General features: G+C 38.3%; 1 protein-coding gene across 1 annotated transcript; it reads right to left on the minus strand.

Moving 5' to 3' along the window:
- Positions 1-18,504: 18,504 nt before the first annotated feature.
- Positions 18,505-19,194, minus strand: LOC110558292 (thioredoxin domain-containing protein 17-like). The gene has a single exon (XM_060391755.1). The coding sequence runs from the start codon at positions 19,177-19,179 to the stop codon at positions 18,802-18,804; it is 378 nt and encodes a 125-aa protein (XP_060247738.1). The 5' UTR covers positions 19,180-19,194; the 3' UTR covers positions 18,505-18,801.
- Positions 19,195-19,573: the final 379 nt, after the last annotated feature.

The following is a 19,573-nucleotide window of genomic DNA, read 5'->3' on the forward strand; positions in this document are numbered from 1 at the left end:
AAATGGTTTGAATTCTATGACAATAATTACAATAATTTGAGATCTTTATATATGTCATTGTTAAGAACTAAATGTAGCAAATTCAACTCAGTTCACAATTCTTTTTAGTTTACAAGAGACTGGGAAAATATTGACAGTAGTATGTCTGTAATGAGGATTAATGTAGAAGAGGAAGACAGTGTCCAGCAAAGAGAACTGCACTGGTTTCCATACTCAGGAAGGTATCAAAAAACAAAACAAAAACACTGAAATACTCATGTATGAGATTGATCTGAATTCCTGGACTAATTTTAAGGATGACAGTCAGATAAACTCTGAAGTACTCCCCAGAAAGCATAGAGAAGGAGTCAAGACTTTGGAAGAAGTTCAGTATGTTCCAGCATTGACAAATAAGGAGTCAAGTTTTAGTCACAAACCTGGCAGAGGAGGCAAAGAGATATTAGCTTGAGGCTTTTGAATACAAAGTGAAAAGTAATGAAGAGACCAACCGGGGAATGTCAACTAAAACACTGTCCTCCTCAGATCAATCCGCATTCCTATAAAAGAATTCTGGACTCACGGATGAGACAGCCAGATGAGTGGCTCTCACGGGGAACTCTGAAGCCCAAACTTCGCAGTGGAGTGTTTGAGGGTTCAACAGCACCTCCAGGTTCTGCCTCACAGAGGGCAGCAACACCCCAACCCAATACAAACATAACAGGTCGAGCAAATAATCCTCGGATAGCAAGTGACTCTACTTGCCATGCTCCATAAGACTGGAAGGATCAAAGGGTGTGGCAATACCAGTTAACAGGCTGTTGAACAATAATGTTTGTTTACAAAGTAATGTGCCCTTACATGAGGAAACAGGGGTGTGAGCAGAGCATAATAAACATACAAGCCAGAGGGAGGAGAGTTGATTGCAAATTGCCTACTGTTGGAAACCAAAGAAAAGAAAGAGGAAGCACTGAATCTGGTTGTGTTGTAGTTAATGCAGTTTCTGAAATGAGAGATAAATGAGAGAGACCTGATAAGCTAAGGTCAGATGGAAGGGGAGAAGCACTTCCCTTATCAGTGGACTTGGAGAGGACTTGGGAGGAGATGAGGGAGGGAGGGTAGGATTAGGAGGAGATGAGGGAGGGGGCTACAGCTGGTATATAAAGTGAATAAACTGTAATTAATATAAACATTTTAATTTTAAAAAGTCAAGCAAAAATGTTAGTATATGATCATTCTTGATGTCAAAATAAATAATATTATTTACAAGATATAGCTTCCTTAACCATAAGTTGCTTCTCTCGTATAGTTTGCAAGAGTAAAGTAGATTTTATGTGTCTAGAGTAGTCCTGAGTAGTCCTGTAGACACTGTATAACAAATGCATGCACACTCATTATTTTGGAGAAGCCTAATAGTATCTACTTATGCCAGTATTAATAGCTGTATGGTAAAGAAATGCCACAGAAGCTGGTTATTTGGTCAGTGTAGGCACGCACAATGGAAGAGTTGGCTTTGATATGTTTTATTATTAATTTACCCAAATTAGATGTAAGTTTCTAATCTTCAATTCATTGGACAAAAATGTAACCCATGACTTTCTATGATTAACTACAGAAAGGCTGATTTTTCTTTTTTCCTTTTTTTTTTTAAACAAGAAAGTGAATAAATGACTGACAGAGTTAACCTTTCCAGGATCCTGCCTCATGCAATAGTATAGAAGCCTCGTTCTCCAGATTTGCATAAGCTAAGTAGAGTCAAGGAAGAAAACTGAAACAAATTCCTATGTCAGCAATTCAAACCTCTTTGAATTTTCTGCCTTGACTGCACAGGAATCTCCAGTCAGAAAGTTGCCATATTTTTCTTTGACTTCCTTCATTCGGTCTGGCTTAGTGGGCAGTAAATATTTCTGACAAGGACTTAGTTGGCAAACGCTTTGTAGATGTTCCCATTATTTTTCCCTCTAAGGGGTAGATGAACTCGTCAGGTTATGAGGGTCTGCAGCAGTGACAGCATAATTAATGAAAAGGCAGCCTGTTGTGGAAAGGTCCAGAGAGGCCAAGAAGCCAATAGTGCCCACCTGCCATTCTGCACTCCTTCCCAAGACATCCCCATTCTAATTGGGAACTAATTCAGCTTGGCACCTGGGGGAATGGTCATTCCACTAATGGTCTTCCCTACTCATGCACCCTACATTCTTTCAGATATCTGTCTCCTCTTAGCAGTTTACTGGGCACATTTTGCTCTAACTACAAACCCCGGAACTGTTGCTAGATGAACTTGTCAATATCCTCCCTGTTCTGGCCAGCTCTAATGGGTACACTTGCGATGCAGACATGTGTTTCCTATGGCATATGACTCTTCATCAAGCCTGAGTCCATCTATGGTTTAAACATGTGCACAGAGCTCAGCATTAAGTGTATTGACAGCTAAAGGAAAGTTCTGGAGACAGAACCTACTCTGCCAAATTTAATATCAGGATCAGTGAAATCTGTGTGATCCATATTACCTTTTAATTCTTGGGTGTAATATGAGATTTCTTCCCTAACCAGGATGGCAGATGAACCCGATACAATAACAAAATAAAATATTTAAAACAGTGATAGTCTCAGACTGCTAAATTGCCCTGCAGATATATTTTTTAAAGATGGGTATTTAAAGCCAAAGATATTAGAGTACTTTGATTTAGTGGTGGCTTTTGAAGTAAAAAACAAAAAAGAAAAGAAAAAAGAGAGGACGAGAGGGAAAAGAAGATATAGAAGAGAGGACATTGAAAATCAAACGCTGACTTTTGGTGCTGGGATGCAAAATTGTAAATATAAAAAATTATGTTACTTTTGGGGAACAAAATGTTAACATTTGTGTTTAATTCCTCAGAATATTAAACCATCTCCTCTGGTTTCTGGAATCTTTATTAAGCATATATAGTGTTAAAAATAAAGTATTACTTTATTTTATTTCCCACAAACTAGTTACAGTGCCTGATGTAACTAATATGGAAGGAGCCTACTGTGTAGAAAATTCTGTGGTGAGTTATGAACATATAACACTGCAATCCCTTTCATGGAATTTATATTCTTTCAGCAGAGACAGACATAAGCAGATTATTGACAGATACAATATTCTCAGCAAAACCTTTATGATTAGATGAATGACTCTACGGGTGCCTAGAGAGAAGTAGAGTTAGATGGGAGACCTTAAAAGTTGAAACTCTGCAACGTCAGCCTATTTCGGTAGAGTACCCAGTATAGAGCCGATGCTAAGTCAATTCTTACTTAACGAATGACTACAGAGTCTTCAAAATGATTCTATCTCTTTCTTTGCACTGCTGTTTCTAAATGACCACAAAAGGTGTTCTAATGGTTTAAGACTCAAATGCTCACGATTAGAACCTCCTGCTTCTATAGATGATGCTAGAAAAATTCATCTTCACTAATAAGGTATTAGGGCAATTAATGAATAACCGTAATTATCCAATAAGAAAACAATTATCTTGAAAAATAAGCATCTCCATATTCAGAAAGCAGACAAATGAGTTTTTAGAAGTATGTACAGAGGTACTCAGCAGTGACAGGAAAAGGCCTGACGTACAAATTTCAGCTCTGTAGAGCAGCCACTCTTTGTATAGCCAGAATGGTAATTATTAAATAATAATTATGTGACTGTTTTTTAAACAATGTAACTTTAAGTGAAAATTAAGAAAGGGTGAAAGTCCATGCTCAGAGGCTCTAAGCATGTCCTCTTGCAGTCGTGTTTCCATTCATGTTCCAAGTTTAGCAGCTAATGTTCCACATGATATTATTAGTGTAAAATCTAAGAAATCAATGAAACATTTACACACATCTAAAAATGTCTGAAAGTACAACCATCGTCAATTTCCTAATTAGTTCATTAAATCTTGATGATCTCCAGACTTATTTAAATGCTAATTATTATTAGGAAAATTTCTTTGAACTTCAATTCATTTTGCCCTTTCATTTGGTCTTTCCATAAGCCTACTACAAATGCATAAATTTAGATATACATTATTATTTTCATTTAAAAAATCACAATTTTCTTACTGGTAAAAGGAAGTATCATGTAACATCTGGATTCATGTTCAAATTTCGGACTTGAAATCATGATTGACCACAGTGGAGGAGATTAGTTTATTTCCAGAATGCTTCTGCAAAACCATTTATAAAATCTGAAAGTTGGTGGTTTCTTATTCTCTACTTACATTATTACTGAAAATACCCAAAGAGCAAAGGTTACCCTGACTGGTGTTATTACGGAAAATGTAGCAACAGCTAGAGGGATAGAGAAGTAATTTGGAACAAGAATACAAATGTGCATGAACTGGTCATATTCAAACTCTCTGTGAAAAAGCAGAAGTTGCTGTTTAATTGGAGCTTTCAGAAATGATATAGGTTGTAACTAAGGCAACATAATGGATTGTAGATTCAGTTGACCTCAATTTATAAATTAAACTAAGCAATTAAAAACATATATATCCTTATTTGGCAATGCATTATAAAGTTTATTGACTCTTTTGTTTTTTTAACTTTTCACTCATTTGAGTTTATTCCATGCAAAGCAATGCATAACTCTGCAAATGAAGTAGCTTATTGCAAGTGACTGTCTATGTATTAAAATAAATCTTATTTCCCACACCAGTTGGAAAAATCATTTAACAAATTAAATGTTAGAGAGAGGTAAGAAGTAAGATCTGTAATGTTCATCAAATGTGGTGAATTACCCACACCTGCACAGAAGTTTAAACAACTCCCCTTCTACCTCAAGATTGAGCCAAGTGACCACAGAACTCACCATACATAGCTTTCCGAGATCAAACCATCTCAAAGGAAAACACACCAGAATATACCCCTCCTCCAAAATGATGGAGAAAGTGTGCAGAAATGAGTACAGATGCTCAGTTCTGAAAATTCAACCATAAAAGAAATCACTCCTCCTTTCTCTTTAGGGTCTAAGATGAAGAATGTGTAGGAGAACCATCCCTACCACAAACTGTCTGAAAATTTTCATCTCACTTGAAAGTAAAACAAGAAAACTTATGTTCTAAAAGGACCTAAAAAGATCTCAAACTCAGCCTTGTGGGACAAGAGCATCAGGTGTTGAGAAGGACTTCCCAACTTGCCTTAACAAACTCAGTAAGTCCTTTGGAATCAAACAGCTTCCATGAATGACCTATTTTAAATGAAGTATTATAAAACTTAGAGATTTACTCATGCTTTGAAATACAGATGCGAATACATGCATAATAAATGTGTTTCTCAAACAAATGCCTAATAGTAGAATCTCTTGAAAAATGCAATGCATGTGCTTACTACTTTAACTTTAAGTTTTTACTTTAAAAAACTCTATGCAATATGTTTTGGTCACATTATTTCCCCTCCCCTAACTCCTCCCAGATTCTGATTAACTCCCTGTGCACCCAACTTCACGTTCTTTCTCCTACTTTCTCTCAAAAAGAAACAATAACAAAAATCAAACAAAAACCCCAACAAAACAAAACAAAAAAAATACCAAACCAAACAAAAACAAGACAAAAAGCACACAAAGCATATGGTTTGTGTTTTGTCTTGGCCAGCTACTGCTAGAACTGAGGCCAGCCCTGGAGTGTGGTTGATATACTCAGTGTAACTCCACTGGAAAAAACTAATTTCTGTTTCCCAGCAGGTATCAATTGTGAATAGCTTCTTCCTAGGGAGTAGGAATTGGAGTCCACATCCCCATCTCTATGCTGGAATTTTGTCTGGCTTGGCTTTGTGCAGATCCAGTGAGTATTGTCATGGTCTCTGTGAATTTACATGTGTGTCTGACCTGTTGTGTCTAAAGGATGCTGTTTCCTTGGAGTCCATAAAATACTGGTATAAATTGACAAGGGAACTTAATATGGAAATTATCTAACAGTAAGGACAAGTCTGATAGCTTGCTTGTCCAAATTCACCGATCAACATCAGGACCATGTAAACTTTCAAACACCCATTTGTCATTACGATACCAAATAACACTACAATTGTACAAAACAAAATGGAAAACCATGTGGATATTTGACAGAAACACAGAAAAACATTTATTTATGTAACAGCTCAGTAGATAATATCATAAGAAGCATTAGAAAGGCTACATTTAAGTCCTGGCAACACTGCTGATGATATATTTTGCCTAAGTCACAACTTCTATCTATAAAAATAATAAGCCGAAAACTATAGTAATGGCTTTTTGAGGGAATAAAGAAGGGAATTTTTTTTAATTTCTTGTAAATTATACTAATGACAGAAAATATTGAAATGATAGTGATTGAGTTGGATTTAGATGCATGATGAAATGGATATAGGAGATGAAACATTCCTCCACTAGGGAAATATACTTCACTGGTTCTTAACTGCAGAACATTTTCATTTTGGTGCAAGAAAATACAGTTATTGTTAAACTTTTACAGATGAATAAGGCAGAGGTCAAAAAACAAAGGCACTGTGCTAAGCAATGCAAAGGAGAAAACCTCTTGAGGAAGATCAATCATTGATTTCAGTTTGGGAGTGTTATCTTATGTCCAAGGAAGATGGATTTTGTTCTGATCTCACTGAACATCAGTTTCCCAAGAGGTTGGAGGGTGATACTATCTCCTGAAACAAAACTGAGATAGGGAACAGTGTTTTAGCCATTATGTTCTGGATACGTAGTTGCAGAAAAGAAATTAGCTCTACTGCTGAGTTACGATGTCTTCCAAATGGAGTTATTTCTAATTGCTCATCTTTAAAGTGGATAAGAAGAAAGGAAAGGTGTTGCAGAAAGGAGACAAAGCCTCTGCAACAAGTTAGTTAAGAAATCACATGGAATTTCAAAAATGGTAAGGCTAAGGAAAAAATCTGGAAATGAAGTGTGTGCTGGAAGTAAAGTTATAAATGATGATTAGGGCTACAAATGATGGCCTTCATATGATGCCAGCACATCATTGATTCTCTAAGCAAGAGACACTCATAAGGGATGCAATGCTTAGTGGGGAAAAGAAATTGTTTTTAAGCATGAGGACTGGGTTCAGATCTTAGTATTAAATAAAGATAGTGTGTCTGTAATTCTAACTCTATGGAGATTGAAGCAGAGATAGGATCCCTGGGGCCCATCAGCCTAGTTCTGGGTCTAGGTAGAAACCCTCTCTCAAGGTATAAAGGCAGAAAATGATAGAACGCTCTTTAGAATAACCTATGTCCTCCTCCAGCCTCTGTGCATGTGTACCTTAATACAGACATGCATATACATACACATATGTATATGTCACATACTAGCTACTTCAGCATCTCATGCAAATGATTGTGAATCAGGATGTATAGCCTGGATGTAACAGAAGTGTCATGAGAAGCCATTTTGTTCACTTTCATTATCGCTTTACTTCTTTGTGTCACAAGTAGAGACACCAAGGTAACAAACTTGCAAATACTTTGTAACTCCCATCAGAATCTAAATGTACCAGACAAAGAAAACATTAACTAATGTGTGGGTTTTCCTGGGTTAAAATTATGGCCTTTTCTATAAACTCACTTTATGCGCAGCAGGTGAATGTGTGTTGTTGAATGGGTGCATCTATGTCTAGCACCCCTATGCCTTAAACCCCTGGGAACTGGAAAGCCTTTGTAAGGGCAGGTGCACAGAAATAACTAAGCCTTCTTCTGGCCCATGCATGGTGTTAATAGCATGTGCAAAATCTAGCAACCTCAATGTCCTCCTCACAGGTGTCTCGAACCTAACATTGCTTCCATAATGAGACTTGCCAACCTCCTCCTTCTCCTGGATATAATACCGTGCTGAGCATGCAAGTTATGTATCAGCTACTCTCCATCAGAACAATCACAACCCACTCAGTCCAAGCTCTTCGCTCTTCCGCATGTGTGCTCGGCATTTCTCCAGTTTCCATTGTTCCTCCTTCCTGCACTGTCCCCCTCGGGATTCCAGGACAGAGCTATTCACGACGCAGCAGTGGTGGTCATTTTTTATTAGACAAATAGTTGAAAATCTATGTGAAAAGCCCACGTCAGTTCCAGTGCCTGTCAGGATCTACATGTTCCCATATGTGGTGACTCATGGGCTGATTGTGGGCTGTCATTCGCTTCTCATTATTTTATCTGACTCCAGCAATCTGGTTCTGATGTGAATGTTTTCTAAGCATAAACAACTCTCAAGTGTCTCATCTCCATAATCTTCATCTCATATTGACTCACACAGGCTTCTTACTCAAAGAATACTTTTGAACTTCAAATCTCTTATGTCTCTAAACCCTGATGTAGGTGGCAGTTTTATACACACACATTTTTTTTTACAACTTTTCAGGTACCTTTGTCAAGGGAGGAAATGTCAAATTTCAGATCAATTGTCATTAACAAATCACAACTGAGTTTAAGTGGGAAAGAGAGAGGTAGCATGTTCTCATAATAATATTGCCAAAGCATACATGTTATTGCTAAAAATAATCATAATTCACAGTAGAACTATGCAAAATGTGCAAACTCATGTCAGCTTCCTTCCAGTTTTTTTTTTCCTGAGAGGAAGAATGTATAGTTATGGAATCCATGTTACTATTACCAAGCTTGTAAGTCTGCTACCACTAGGTACACAATATGCCTCTAGCACTTGTGAAGCTTCTCATCAATTTACTTTTCTAATCGTTCAAGGGAGATGTATGTGTGTGGGCACATGTGTTCTGTGGTGTCTGTGAAGACAGTGGAGGACAACAATACCTTGTGTTCATCTCTTCTTCCATCCTATTTGAGGTAGTCTTTCATTTACTGTTCACCATTGTGTCTGGTACACTAGCTGACCCACAAAGTCTCAGGGATGCTCGTTTCTCTACATCCCATCTTTCCATAGGAGCACAGAGAGTGAACATATGTGTTACAGCACTAGGACTTACTAGTGTTCTCCCAATCCAGAGTCAGGTCCTCATATTTTTGTAGACAGCCCTTTCCCACAAACCCATCCCACAAGGCCCTTGCCATCACTTTCTAGCCATCAAGCTCCACTTGAAAAAAAATGCTGCCCTTCTTACAAGTCCCAGGAGGAAGTGACAAATGAGAAAAAATTCACCTTTTTATGTTTAACTTACTTTTTTTCTAAGCATAACAATCAATGTAAGAGAAACAAGTCACTGGTGATTTCACGCTGGGCTTGGTCCCAGGCAGAGGAGGCAGGCTCTGCATGGCAGCCTTGGCCTCTAAGTCATCATTGTGCAAATGATGCTAAAGCACATGTCAGTTTGTGTACCTACAGGGGAAATGATGATGAGAGAGGGCTTCCCTCTAGCCCTTAATTTCTCTGGGGGAGTCCCTAGTAGGATAAATTGTTTGTGTGATGCATAAAGAAAGCACTTGTTTCTGATTCCACAGTGCATTTCCTTCCAAGTCTTTTCATCTATACAGTGGGATAATAGTACCCAACTCAAAGGGTCACTCAGAGAATGCGAAGAAGGGTGTTCAGATGGTCACGATTCCCACTAGAACTATGTGACCTGTAGTAGGTTCATATGTGTGTGCCTATAATAACAGTTCATTGATAAACTATACACAGAAAGGGATTAAACACAACAATAGTAGAACAACTCTGAATATACTTTGCTGTAATGAAAATAATTGCAAAAGTAACTTCTTTTCACCTGAGGTTTACAGTTGAATAAAATCACCCTTTCTAGTTTTTTCTGAACTCTGATTGGTTAGTTAAGCTCAGCTCTTCTGTCTTAAATTCCTCTTCAACTGACTGATTCAATCTGGCATCTCTAGACTCTTCACTGAATTGCTCTGCTTTGCCTCAAACTAACTCTGGCAATTTGTTTGAACATTCTGGTTCCTTCTCATTCTCTGGCTTCCACTGCCTTTTGCATGAACTCCTGAACGAAAGTAACCCCACTTCATTGCACTCACAAAACTTACCTGCACCAAACTCAACTCCACTCAACTGAACTGATCAGAACTGTCACGAACTGAACTGTTTCTCAACTATTCCCCAATGACTGCCAAGTGACCTCAACTCAACTGAACTGGCTCTTCCTGCACTCTCTTAAATCGCCTCCTTTCCCGTGCTGTTCCCGTGAATGTTGGGCATGCTCTACTCGGTCTGCCCTTTCTCTATCTGTCACTTTGTCTGTCCCTCAACTAGATGCCATTGTTTAGGATTAAAAGTGTGTACTGTATTCCAGCTGGATCACACAGAAGTTCTTTGGATAGATCAGAGCAGCCGTGTTGTTGGTTGGAATTAAAGATTGGTTGTCACAGGATTTTCTAGGTCTTTCATCCTCTTATTCCAATAAGCACTATGCAGAGTAATTGCTCTCTAGAGGAAAGCTAGTCACCAAGTTGATACACAATATACAGGCTCTTTCCTCCACAGAGAGACACAGATGGTAGGATTTATGGGTGCTGAGCACAAACTGATGACTTTGGATGACGGGAATAGTCTGTTTTGGCCATGGAGGAAAACAATAGAGACTGACGCCCCTTTACAAGCACTCTTCTATTTCATTCAAAACACACAGCTGTGGACTTGAAGCAAGCCTAATCTTGGACCCCCCTCTAGTGTTAAAACATCAATAATACACCAAAAGAGCACTCACAGTTAAGGTAGACTCAAGGCGCCATCTAAATGCTAAACTAGTTCAGAGGGAAGGGTTGGATTGGCAAAACCAAAGGTAGATTTAAAAGACTTGGATTAAGTGTATAACCCTTTAACAAGAAAATTACAGTATATATCGATGTGCTTTAAGAACTGTCATAATAATAGGGAAAATAAAGTGACAGAAACTGACAATATAATGACCAATATTTGCAAGTTTGTGTACAGAATTCAAAACAACTCTTTCAATAAAACAAGAAATTCAAAGATAATTTACAAAAATATATTCTAAAAAATAAACTCAGGAAAAGTAAAAGTGATTCTTTTATAAAACATCCATGAGCTGAAAAGTATCCAATTTGAAATTTAAAAAAAAAAACAAAAAAACATTGCTGGCGGGAATGTAAACTGGTACAACCACTTTGGAAGTCAATCTGGCTCTTTCTCAGACAATTAGGAGTAGTGCTACCTCAAGACCCAGCTACACCACTCCTAGGTATATACCCAAAATTTGCTCAAGTACACAACAAGGACATTTGTTCAACCATGTTTGTAGCAGCTTTATTTGTAATAGCCAGAACTTGGAAACAACCCAATGTCCATCAACAGAGGAATGGATACAGAAATTGTGGTATTTTTACACAATGGAATACCACTCAGCAATCAAAAAAGAGGAAATCATGAAATTTGCAGGCAAATGGTGGGATCTAGAAAAGATCCTGTGAGTATCCCAGAAGGAGAAAGACAAACTTGGTATATACTCGCTTATATAGACTTACAAGATATAATAAACATAATGAAATCTACACACCTAAAGAAGATAATCAAGAAAGTGGACATGGGTGAAGATGATCAAGCCTTACGTACAAAGACAAATGGGATGTGCATTGAACGTATGATAGGAGTCTACCGCAAAAGGCACCTGAAAGATTCTACCTATCAGTGTTTCTTTTTTTGTTTTTTTTTTTTTTTTTTTTTTTTTTTTTAGAGAAGCCAGGTTGCGTTTTATTATAGGTTATCAGTCTACACAGATGGAAGAAACAAGTCCATAAATGCCTATATCCCTGTCAGCCTCTGTCCTTATCCCTTACACTCATACTGACAAACCTAACAAATGTAAATTATTGCTTAATTTAATTCACTTGGACATCCCTGCATATACTTGGTAAGATTTTAGTTTTGCTTGCTTTTCTATATGTTATACAATTTAATCTTCCTTATGCATTCATTGGTCAAGGACCACTGCATATAATTTGGTGGCTTGCCTATTGTCTGTCTCAAAGAAGTCTATGATTTATTTTTTTTTCAATGCAGTTTATTCAGGAACTTTGAACAATCCTCGGACCCTGGGGAAAGCCAGCCCACAGCTTAAATAGCCTCTGGGTAGGATCAGACCTCTACTCTTGCCTGATGCGTCTAAAACAAAAAGGGGGAACTGTAGAGAGCTGCGGAATGCTATGCCTTAAAGATGGAGCTGGTTTCCGCTTTCCACCTTCCCAATGGTGAGTGCTCTCTGTCACGAACAATTCCACATTTGGCTAAGGCCGAGGATCTGGCTTGCTTCCATGTATGTGGACCTATCTGCATTGCCCACGTGGCACGCCTATCAGTGTTTCAAAGCAGACACTAAGACTCATAACCAAACCCTTGGCAGAGTGCAGGGAATCATATGAAAGAAGGGGAGTTAGTATGATATGGAAAGGATAGGAGCTCTACAAGGACCAAATATATCCGGGCACAGGGTCTTTTCTGAGACTGACACTCAACCAAGGACCATCTATGGATATCACCTAGAACTTCTGCTCGGATATGGCCCGTGGTAGCTCAGTAACCAAGTAGTTTTCCAAAGTAAGGGGAACAAGGACTATTTCTAACAAGATCTCAAGGGCAGGCTCTTTGACCTCCCTCCCCCCCAGGGGAGGAGCAGTCCTGTTAGGCCACAGAGGAGGACTTTGCAGCCAGCCTTGAAGATACCTGGTAAAACAGGGTCAAATGAAAGGGGAGGAGGTCCTCTCCTATCAGTGGACTTGGAAAGGGGCAGGGAGGAGACCAGGGAGGGAGTGTGGGATTGGGGAGGGAATGAGGGAGCAGGATACAACTGGGACACAGAGTTAACAAAATGTAACTAAAAAGAAAAATTAGAATTAAAAAAAAGAAATTAAAAAAAATGTGACTGAAAGCATTTACAACAACACAAACAGTAAGAGATGGTGAACTAAAAGACAAGAAATTTGAAAATACACAGTGAAAGCAGAGTAAAGGAAGGATGAAGAGAGAACAACGGAGCCAAAATACCTGGGCACAGGGGTGCCTGCAGAGACTGATACTCCAACCATGGATCATTCATGAAGAGGATCTAGACCCCCTGTTCAAAGAAAGCCCATTGGTTGCTTAGCATTCAAGTGAGTGTCCTAATAAGGGGCACGGGGGCTGTCTCTGTCATGAACTCAGTGGCTGGCTCTCTGATCACCTCCCCCTGGGGAGTGCAGCCTTGCCAGGCCAGAGAGGAAGGTGATGCAGCCAGCCTTAATGAGACCTGATAAAGAGTGAATAAATTGTAATAATTAAATTAAATTTTAAAAAAGAAATAATGAAAATGTGTCAGGATAGCATTCAGATGAATTTAGGTATTAAGAAAGTGGAAGAGATCTGGAGGGATGGGAGAGGGGAAGAATATTATCAAGATATATCTTTGAAAATATTTAAATTAAGAAAAACCATACAGAAACATTGAGAAAACATTAATGAAGAAACACTTAAGTTCTCATAATTTAAGAGGAACTTGAAAATGCCAATGGGATAGGAAGGAAGCTGTTGGTAGAGATAATAATGGAAATTTTTCCAAAATTAGAACCATGTGGAAGAAGGTCAAATGTGACCATTCAGATGCAACACAACTAAAGTCTGCCCCAGTACACAGTGTAATAAAACCCTCAAAAGTGAAAGGCAGAAAGTTCTTTCTATTTGACTGGAAAACAGATTTTAGCAGAACCCTTAAACACCAGGAGAAAACAGAATCAAGTTCTTAAAGTCTTAGTAAAAAAATCTACCAAGCAAGATTACTGCACCTAGCAAAGATAATCTTTAAATCTAAAGAAAAATAAAACATCTGCATACAAATAGAAATAAATACTATACTTAAAGTAAAGCTAAGGGGGGGGGAGGTTCTTCATTCTAAAAGAAATAAAAACTTATGCGTCAAAGAGAAAGCGAAAGAAAACAAAAATATAAAATTCATTGGCAATGGTATCTACAGACACATTGTATTTCCTTAACATTGTAAAATGTTCCAACACTGTAAATATAAGGATCAACCTATAGTTTTTCCTATGAGAGCTAAAAGAAACAATAAAATAACTATATTAATATATTATAAGACAGGCTGTCACCATCCCAGAACCTTTCTCTTCCACCAATGGCAACAGACACAGAGACCACAGACAGGCATGCAGAGAGAAAGTGACAGATCTTAGAACACTCAACCCTACATCAGATGTCTCCATCAAATCCCTCCTCTCAGGTCTCAGGAACTCCAGAGAAGTGGAGGCCGAAAGAGTGTACGTCAGAGGAGATGAAAGACGCCAAGAAAGCAGAACCCACTAAATCAAATGATCAAAGCTCATGCTAACTCTCAGAGACTGAGGTAGCTTGCTCAGGAGCCGTGTGGATCTTAACTAGGTCCATTGTAAATATATCTTTGCTTCCCATTAAGTGTTTTATGAGATTCCTGAAGGTATAAACTAGTGGTTCTCTGTTTCTTGTACCTTCTCTTGGGCTCTTCTTCTGTTTGATTGTTTTATCCAATTTAAGAAAAAAGGAGAGAGGCAGTATATAAAAGAGTAAAATAAAGCAACCAAATGTCAAAATGAAGACAGAATGGAGTGTAGGTGTAGACAATATTTTCAGTGCAATTACTGACATGTATTAACTATATAAATTAATGGTTTTGCTATAGCATTTTCACACATGCAAGTATTGTGCTTTGATCACATCCCACCATCCTGCTTCATCACCTCTCTAACCACCAATCCAACTCTCATTCCTACCCTTTCCATGTTACTAAGCTTCTTGTCTTTTGAAGGGTATTTGGTTACCAGTTTTTCCTGACCTAATTTTCTCTATAAGTTCTCTGAAATTGGATTCTGTCTGTATGGGGTCAGCGGAATAGGCTGTGGCTGTGAATTGTTGAATTTACTCTCATGTCTCACCCAGTGAGTCATGAGGAATATTAGCTATCTCAAACACTTCTCAGCAAATGTGTTAAAGTGGTACAGAGGCTGTGGGAGGGAATAGGCTGTTTAGTTTTGTTTAGTTCTGTATATGTAGAAATAGAGCAAATATTAGAGCCCCAGCAGGCCCTTCCTCCCAGACCATTATGAACAGAATATATATTGCCCCATACATAAAAATAAACCAAACACAAATCCATAAAATGAAAGATATATCAAAAACAGACTAGAAATAAATGACTGAAACGTTAACACAAAACATTAGTAAAATAAAGAGCTAGTTTTACAAAAACAAACAAGATTTACAAGCCTTAGCTAAGCTAAGAAAAAAAGATTCAAATAAATACTATTAGAAATGAAAAGGAAATGGAGCCAGGCATGGTAGCACACATATTTAATCCCAGAACTTCAGAGGCAGAGGCAAGAAGATCTCTGTGATTTCAGGGCCAACCTGTTCTACAAATGAAGCCCAGAACAGCCAAGCCTTATTACACTGAGAAATTCTGTCACAAAAAAAAGAAAATGAGGCATTATGGCTTAAATAGATTAATAAAGAGGACAGTTAAAATTATTATACACAATTATAAAAAAGCAAAACTGGAAAAAATGTCCAAAACTGGATAATTCCTAAAAATAGTGATTTTTTACAAAAATCAAATCATGAAGAAACTGACAGCCTGTATAGATAAGTATCAGGAAACAAGACTGAATCTGAAATTAAAAGTCCCCTGTGAAAGAAAGTATATAACCCAGGATCTAGATACAAAAAATTAAAAAAATATCTCAAATAAATAATCTAATGATGTACCTCCAAAGTCTAGAAAAACAATTTTAAAATCAAACTGCAAAGTTGTAGATGGCAAGAATTAATAAAGGCTAGGATAGAGCAACGTTGTAGATGGCAGGAAATAGAAAAAACTTAGGACAGAAATAATAAACTAGAGACCGAAAGAAAGGGCACAACTTGCAATCAATCAAAGTTGGTTCTTTGAAAGTACAAACAAGATTGACAGATCACTAGGCAGGTTAACTAAAAGAGAAAAAGAGCGCAACTAAGAAAATCAGCAATGAAATAGAGTTGCCACAGCAGGCTCTAACAGAATTCAGAGTCAGAAGGACATACTTTGAAAATGTATATTTCAGGTTCTGGCTATTACAAATAGAGCTGCTATAAACATGGTTGAGCAAGTGTCCTTTTTGTGTACTTGAACAAACTTTGGGTATATACCTAGCAGTGGTATAGCTGGGTCTGGAGGAAGCACTATTCCTATTTGTCTTAGAAAGCACCAGATAGCTTTCCAGAGTGGTTGTACCAGTTTACATTCCCACCAGCAGTGGAGGAGGGTTCCCCTTTCTCCACAACCTCTCCAGCATGTGTTATCACTTGAGTTTTTCATCTTGGCCATTCTGATGGGTGTAAGGTGATATCTCAGGGTCGTTTTGATTTGCATTTCCCTGATGGCTAATGAGGATGAGCATTTCTTTAAGTGTTTTTCTGCCATTCGATATTCCTCTGTCGAGAATTCTCTATTTAGCTCTGTTCCCCATTTTTTAATTGGATTACTTGGATTGCTGCTTTTCAGCTTCTTTAGTTCTTTGTATATACTGGATATTAGTCCTCTGTCAGATAAAGGGCTAGTGAAGATTCTTTCCCAATCTGTAGGCAGTCGTTTTGTTTTGATGACGGTATCCTTTGCTTTACAGAAACTTTTCAGTTTCATGAGGTCCCATTTATTGATTGTTGCTCTTAGAGCCTGTGCTGTTGGTGTTCTGTTCAGGAAGTTGTCTCCTGTGCCAATGAGTTCTAGGCTGTTCCCCACTTTTTTTTCCAATTGATTTAGGGTATCTGGTTTTATGTTGAGGTCCTTGATCCACTTTAACTTTAGTAATGTGCAGGGTGATAAATATGGATCTATTTTCATTTTTTTGCATGTAGACATCCAGTTGGTCCAGCACCATTTGTTGAAGATGCTGTCTTTTTTCCATTGAATGGATTTGGCTTCTTTGTCAAATATCGAGTATTCATAGGTGTGTGGATTTATTTCTGGGTCTTCTATGCGGTTCCATTGATCCTCCTTTCTGTTTCTATGCCAATACCATGCAGTTTTTATTACTGTTGCCCTGTAGTACAGCTTGAGATCAGGAATGGAGATACCTCCAGATGATCTGTTGTTGTACAGGATCATTTTGGAGATTCTGGGTTTTTTGTTTCTCCATATGAAGCTGAGAATCTTTTTTCAAGGTCTGTAAAGAATTGAGTTGGTATTTTGATGGGAATTGCATTGAATCTGTAGATTGCTTTTGGCAGTATGGCCATTTTCACAATGTTAATCCTACCAATCCATGAGCACGGGAGATCTTTCCATCTTCTGATATCTTCTTTGATTTCTTTCTTCAGAGACTTGAAGTTTTTCTCAAACAGGTCTTTCACTTGCTTGGTTAGAGTCACACCAAGGTACTTTATGTTATTAGTGGCTATTGTGAAGGGTGTTGTCCATCAACGGTGGAATGGGTACAGAAATTGTGGTATTTTTATACAATGGAATACTACTCAGCAATCAAAAAGGAGGAAATCATGAAATTTGCAGGCAAATGGTGGGATCTAGAAAAGATCATTCTGAGTGAAATATCCCAGAAGGAGAAAGACAAACATGGGATATACTCACTTATATAGACCTATAAGATATGATAAACATAATGAAATCTATACACCTAAAAAAGATAATCAATTGAGCGGACATGGGGTAAGATGATCAATCCTCATTTAGAAAGACAGATGGGATGTGCATTGAACGTATGACAGGAGTCTACTGAGCGCATCTGAAAGACTCTAACTAGCAGTGTTTTCAAAGCAAAGACTCATGACCAAACCTTTGGCAGAGTACAGGGAATCATAAGAAAGAAGGCGAGTTAGTCTGATGGGGAAAGGATAGGAGCTCCACAAGGACCAAATATACCTGGGCACAGGGTCTTTTCTGAGACTGACATTCAACCAAGGACCATGTATGGATATAACCTAGAACCTCCACTCAGATGTAGCCTGTGGTAGCTCAGTAACGAATTGGTTTCCCAAAGTGAGGGGAACAAGGACTATTTCTAACAGGAACTCAATGACTGGCTCTTTGGTCTCCCCACCCCCGAAGGGAGGAGCAGTCCTGTTAGGCCACAGAGGAGGGCTTTGCAGCCAGTCCTGAAGAAACCTGATAAAACAGGATCAGATGAATGGGGAGGAGGTCCCCCCTATCAGTGGACTTGGAAAGGGGCACGGTGGAGATGAGGGAGGGAGGGAGGGACTGGGAGGGAATGAGGGATCGGGACATGGCTGGGATACAGAGTTAATAAAATGTAACTGATAAAAAAAAGAATATTATTTTCTAAAAAAAAAAGAAAGAAAATGTATATTTCAAAAAACTAAAACGTCTAGAAGACATGGATAACCTTAGAAAAATGTGTGAACTATAAAAATTAAAAATTAGGAAAATGTAAAGATGCAAAGCAAACAAGGAGATTGGAGAATTAATGAAACATATCCAGTAAGTGACTTTTCAAGACAAGATAAATTTACTGCAGAATTCTGCCAAACCTGAAAGGAAGACCTAACAGTAACACCAATTAAATTGTTTTATGAAATAGAAATACAAGGAATATTTCCAAATGCATCATACAAAACTGCTATTATCCTCATACTTTTTTTTTTGGAGATTTGTATTAATTCTTTATTGTTTAGACATACACTGATTTTAATGTCATTTACTTGTCAATTCAAAGCAAGTATGTGTCTTCTTTTAAGCAAACCAGGAAAGCAAGACAAAACTGCAAATCATCAATTTTTGTTTGTTTGTTTTTGTTTTTCCAGACAGGGTTTCTGTGTAGCCCTGGCTGTCTTGGAATTCGTTCTGTAGTCCAGGCTGGCTTAGAACTCAAGGATTCCCTGCCTCTGCCTCCTGAGTGCCGGGACTAAAGGCGAGTGGCTCCACTGCCTAGGGAAGTCATCAAATCCTAATCTTCGGAGAAGATCATCTCTACGAGGTTGGCCTGAAGGCACTCAGACTCCACAAGTTTTTGAGGTGTTCCATATTTAAGGAGTGTAGGCACTGCAGTTAATTTTAGTTTTTGTCTGAAGTAATTATTTGGGTCTTTCCAGTAATCTCTGTCTCCTACTTGGCAGTAGATGAACACGAACACGCAGTCTTCAGTAACATGTTTCAACCCCTCTCGAACGACTGGCTCAGCTTCCACGCAGTCCGGACACCAGCTCTTCCCTTCAGTATCCTTAGAACCACTGAAATAGGCAAAAATGGTCTTGCCCTGGTGCTCCTTTACAGCATTATCAAACTCTTTGAAGCCGGACACGCTAACCTCGTTAAAGGTGGCCATGGGTGCAGCCCAGAGAGGTGCCTACCCTCATACTTAAATGGGTAAGTACACAACAAAAAATAAGCTATACACAAACTTCCCTACCAAACATAGCTAACAATTTCCCAATAAAATACACACTGATTTTAGAGACATATCAAGGGGCTGAAGAGATGGCTCACTGGTTAAAAGAGCAATTGTTCTTCTTGCAGAAGAATCAAGTTCAGATACTAGCACCTATCTGATGTTTTACAACTACCTATAACTCCAGTTTCAGGTGATCTGACAGCCTCCTCTGACCTCCAAAAAAAAAAAAAAAAAAAAGGCACCAAATATGAACTTGCTACTTGTAACGTGCTGTTACAACACTTACCCAACTAGGAAGTCAGATGTTGCCACCCAATTGACTTCGTCA

The sequence above is a fragment of the Meriones unguiculatus genome, chromosome 9 (assembly GCF_030254825.1).
Source record: "Meriones unguiculatus strain TT.TT164.6M chromosome 9, Bangor_MerUng_6.1, whole genome shotgun sequence".
Lineage (NCBI taxonomy): Eukaryota > Metazoa > Chordata > Mammalia > Rodentia > Muridae > Meriones > Meriones unguiculatus.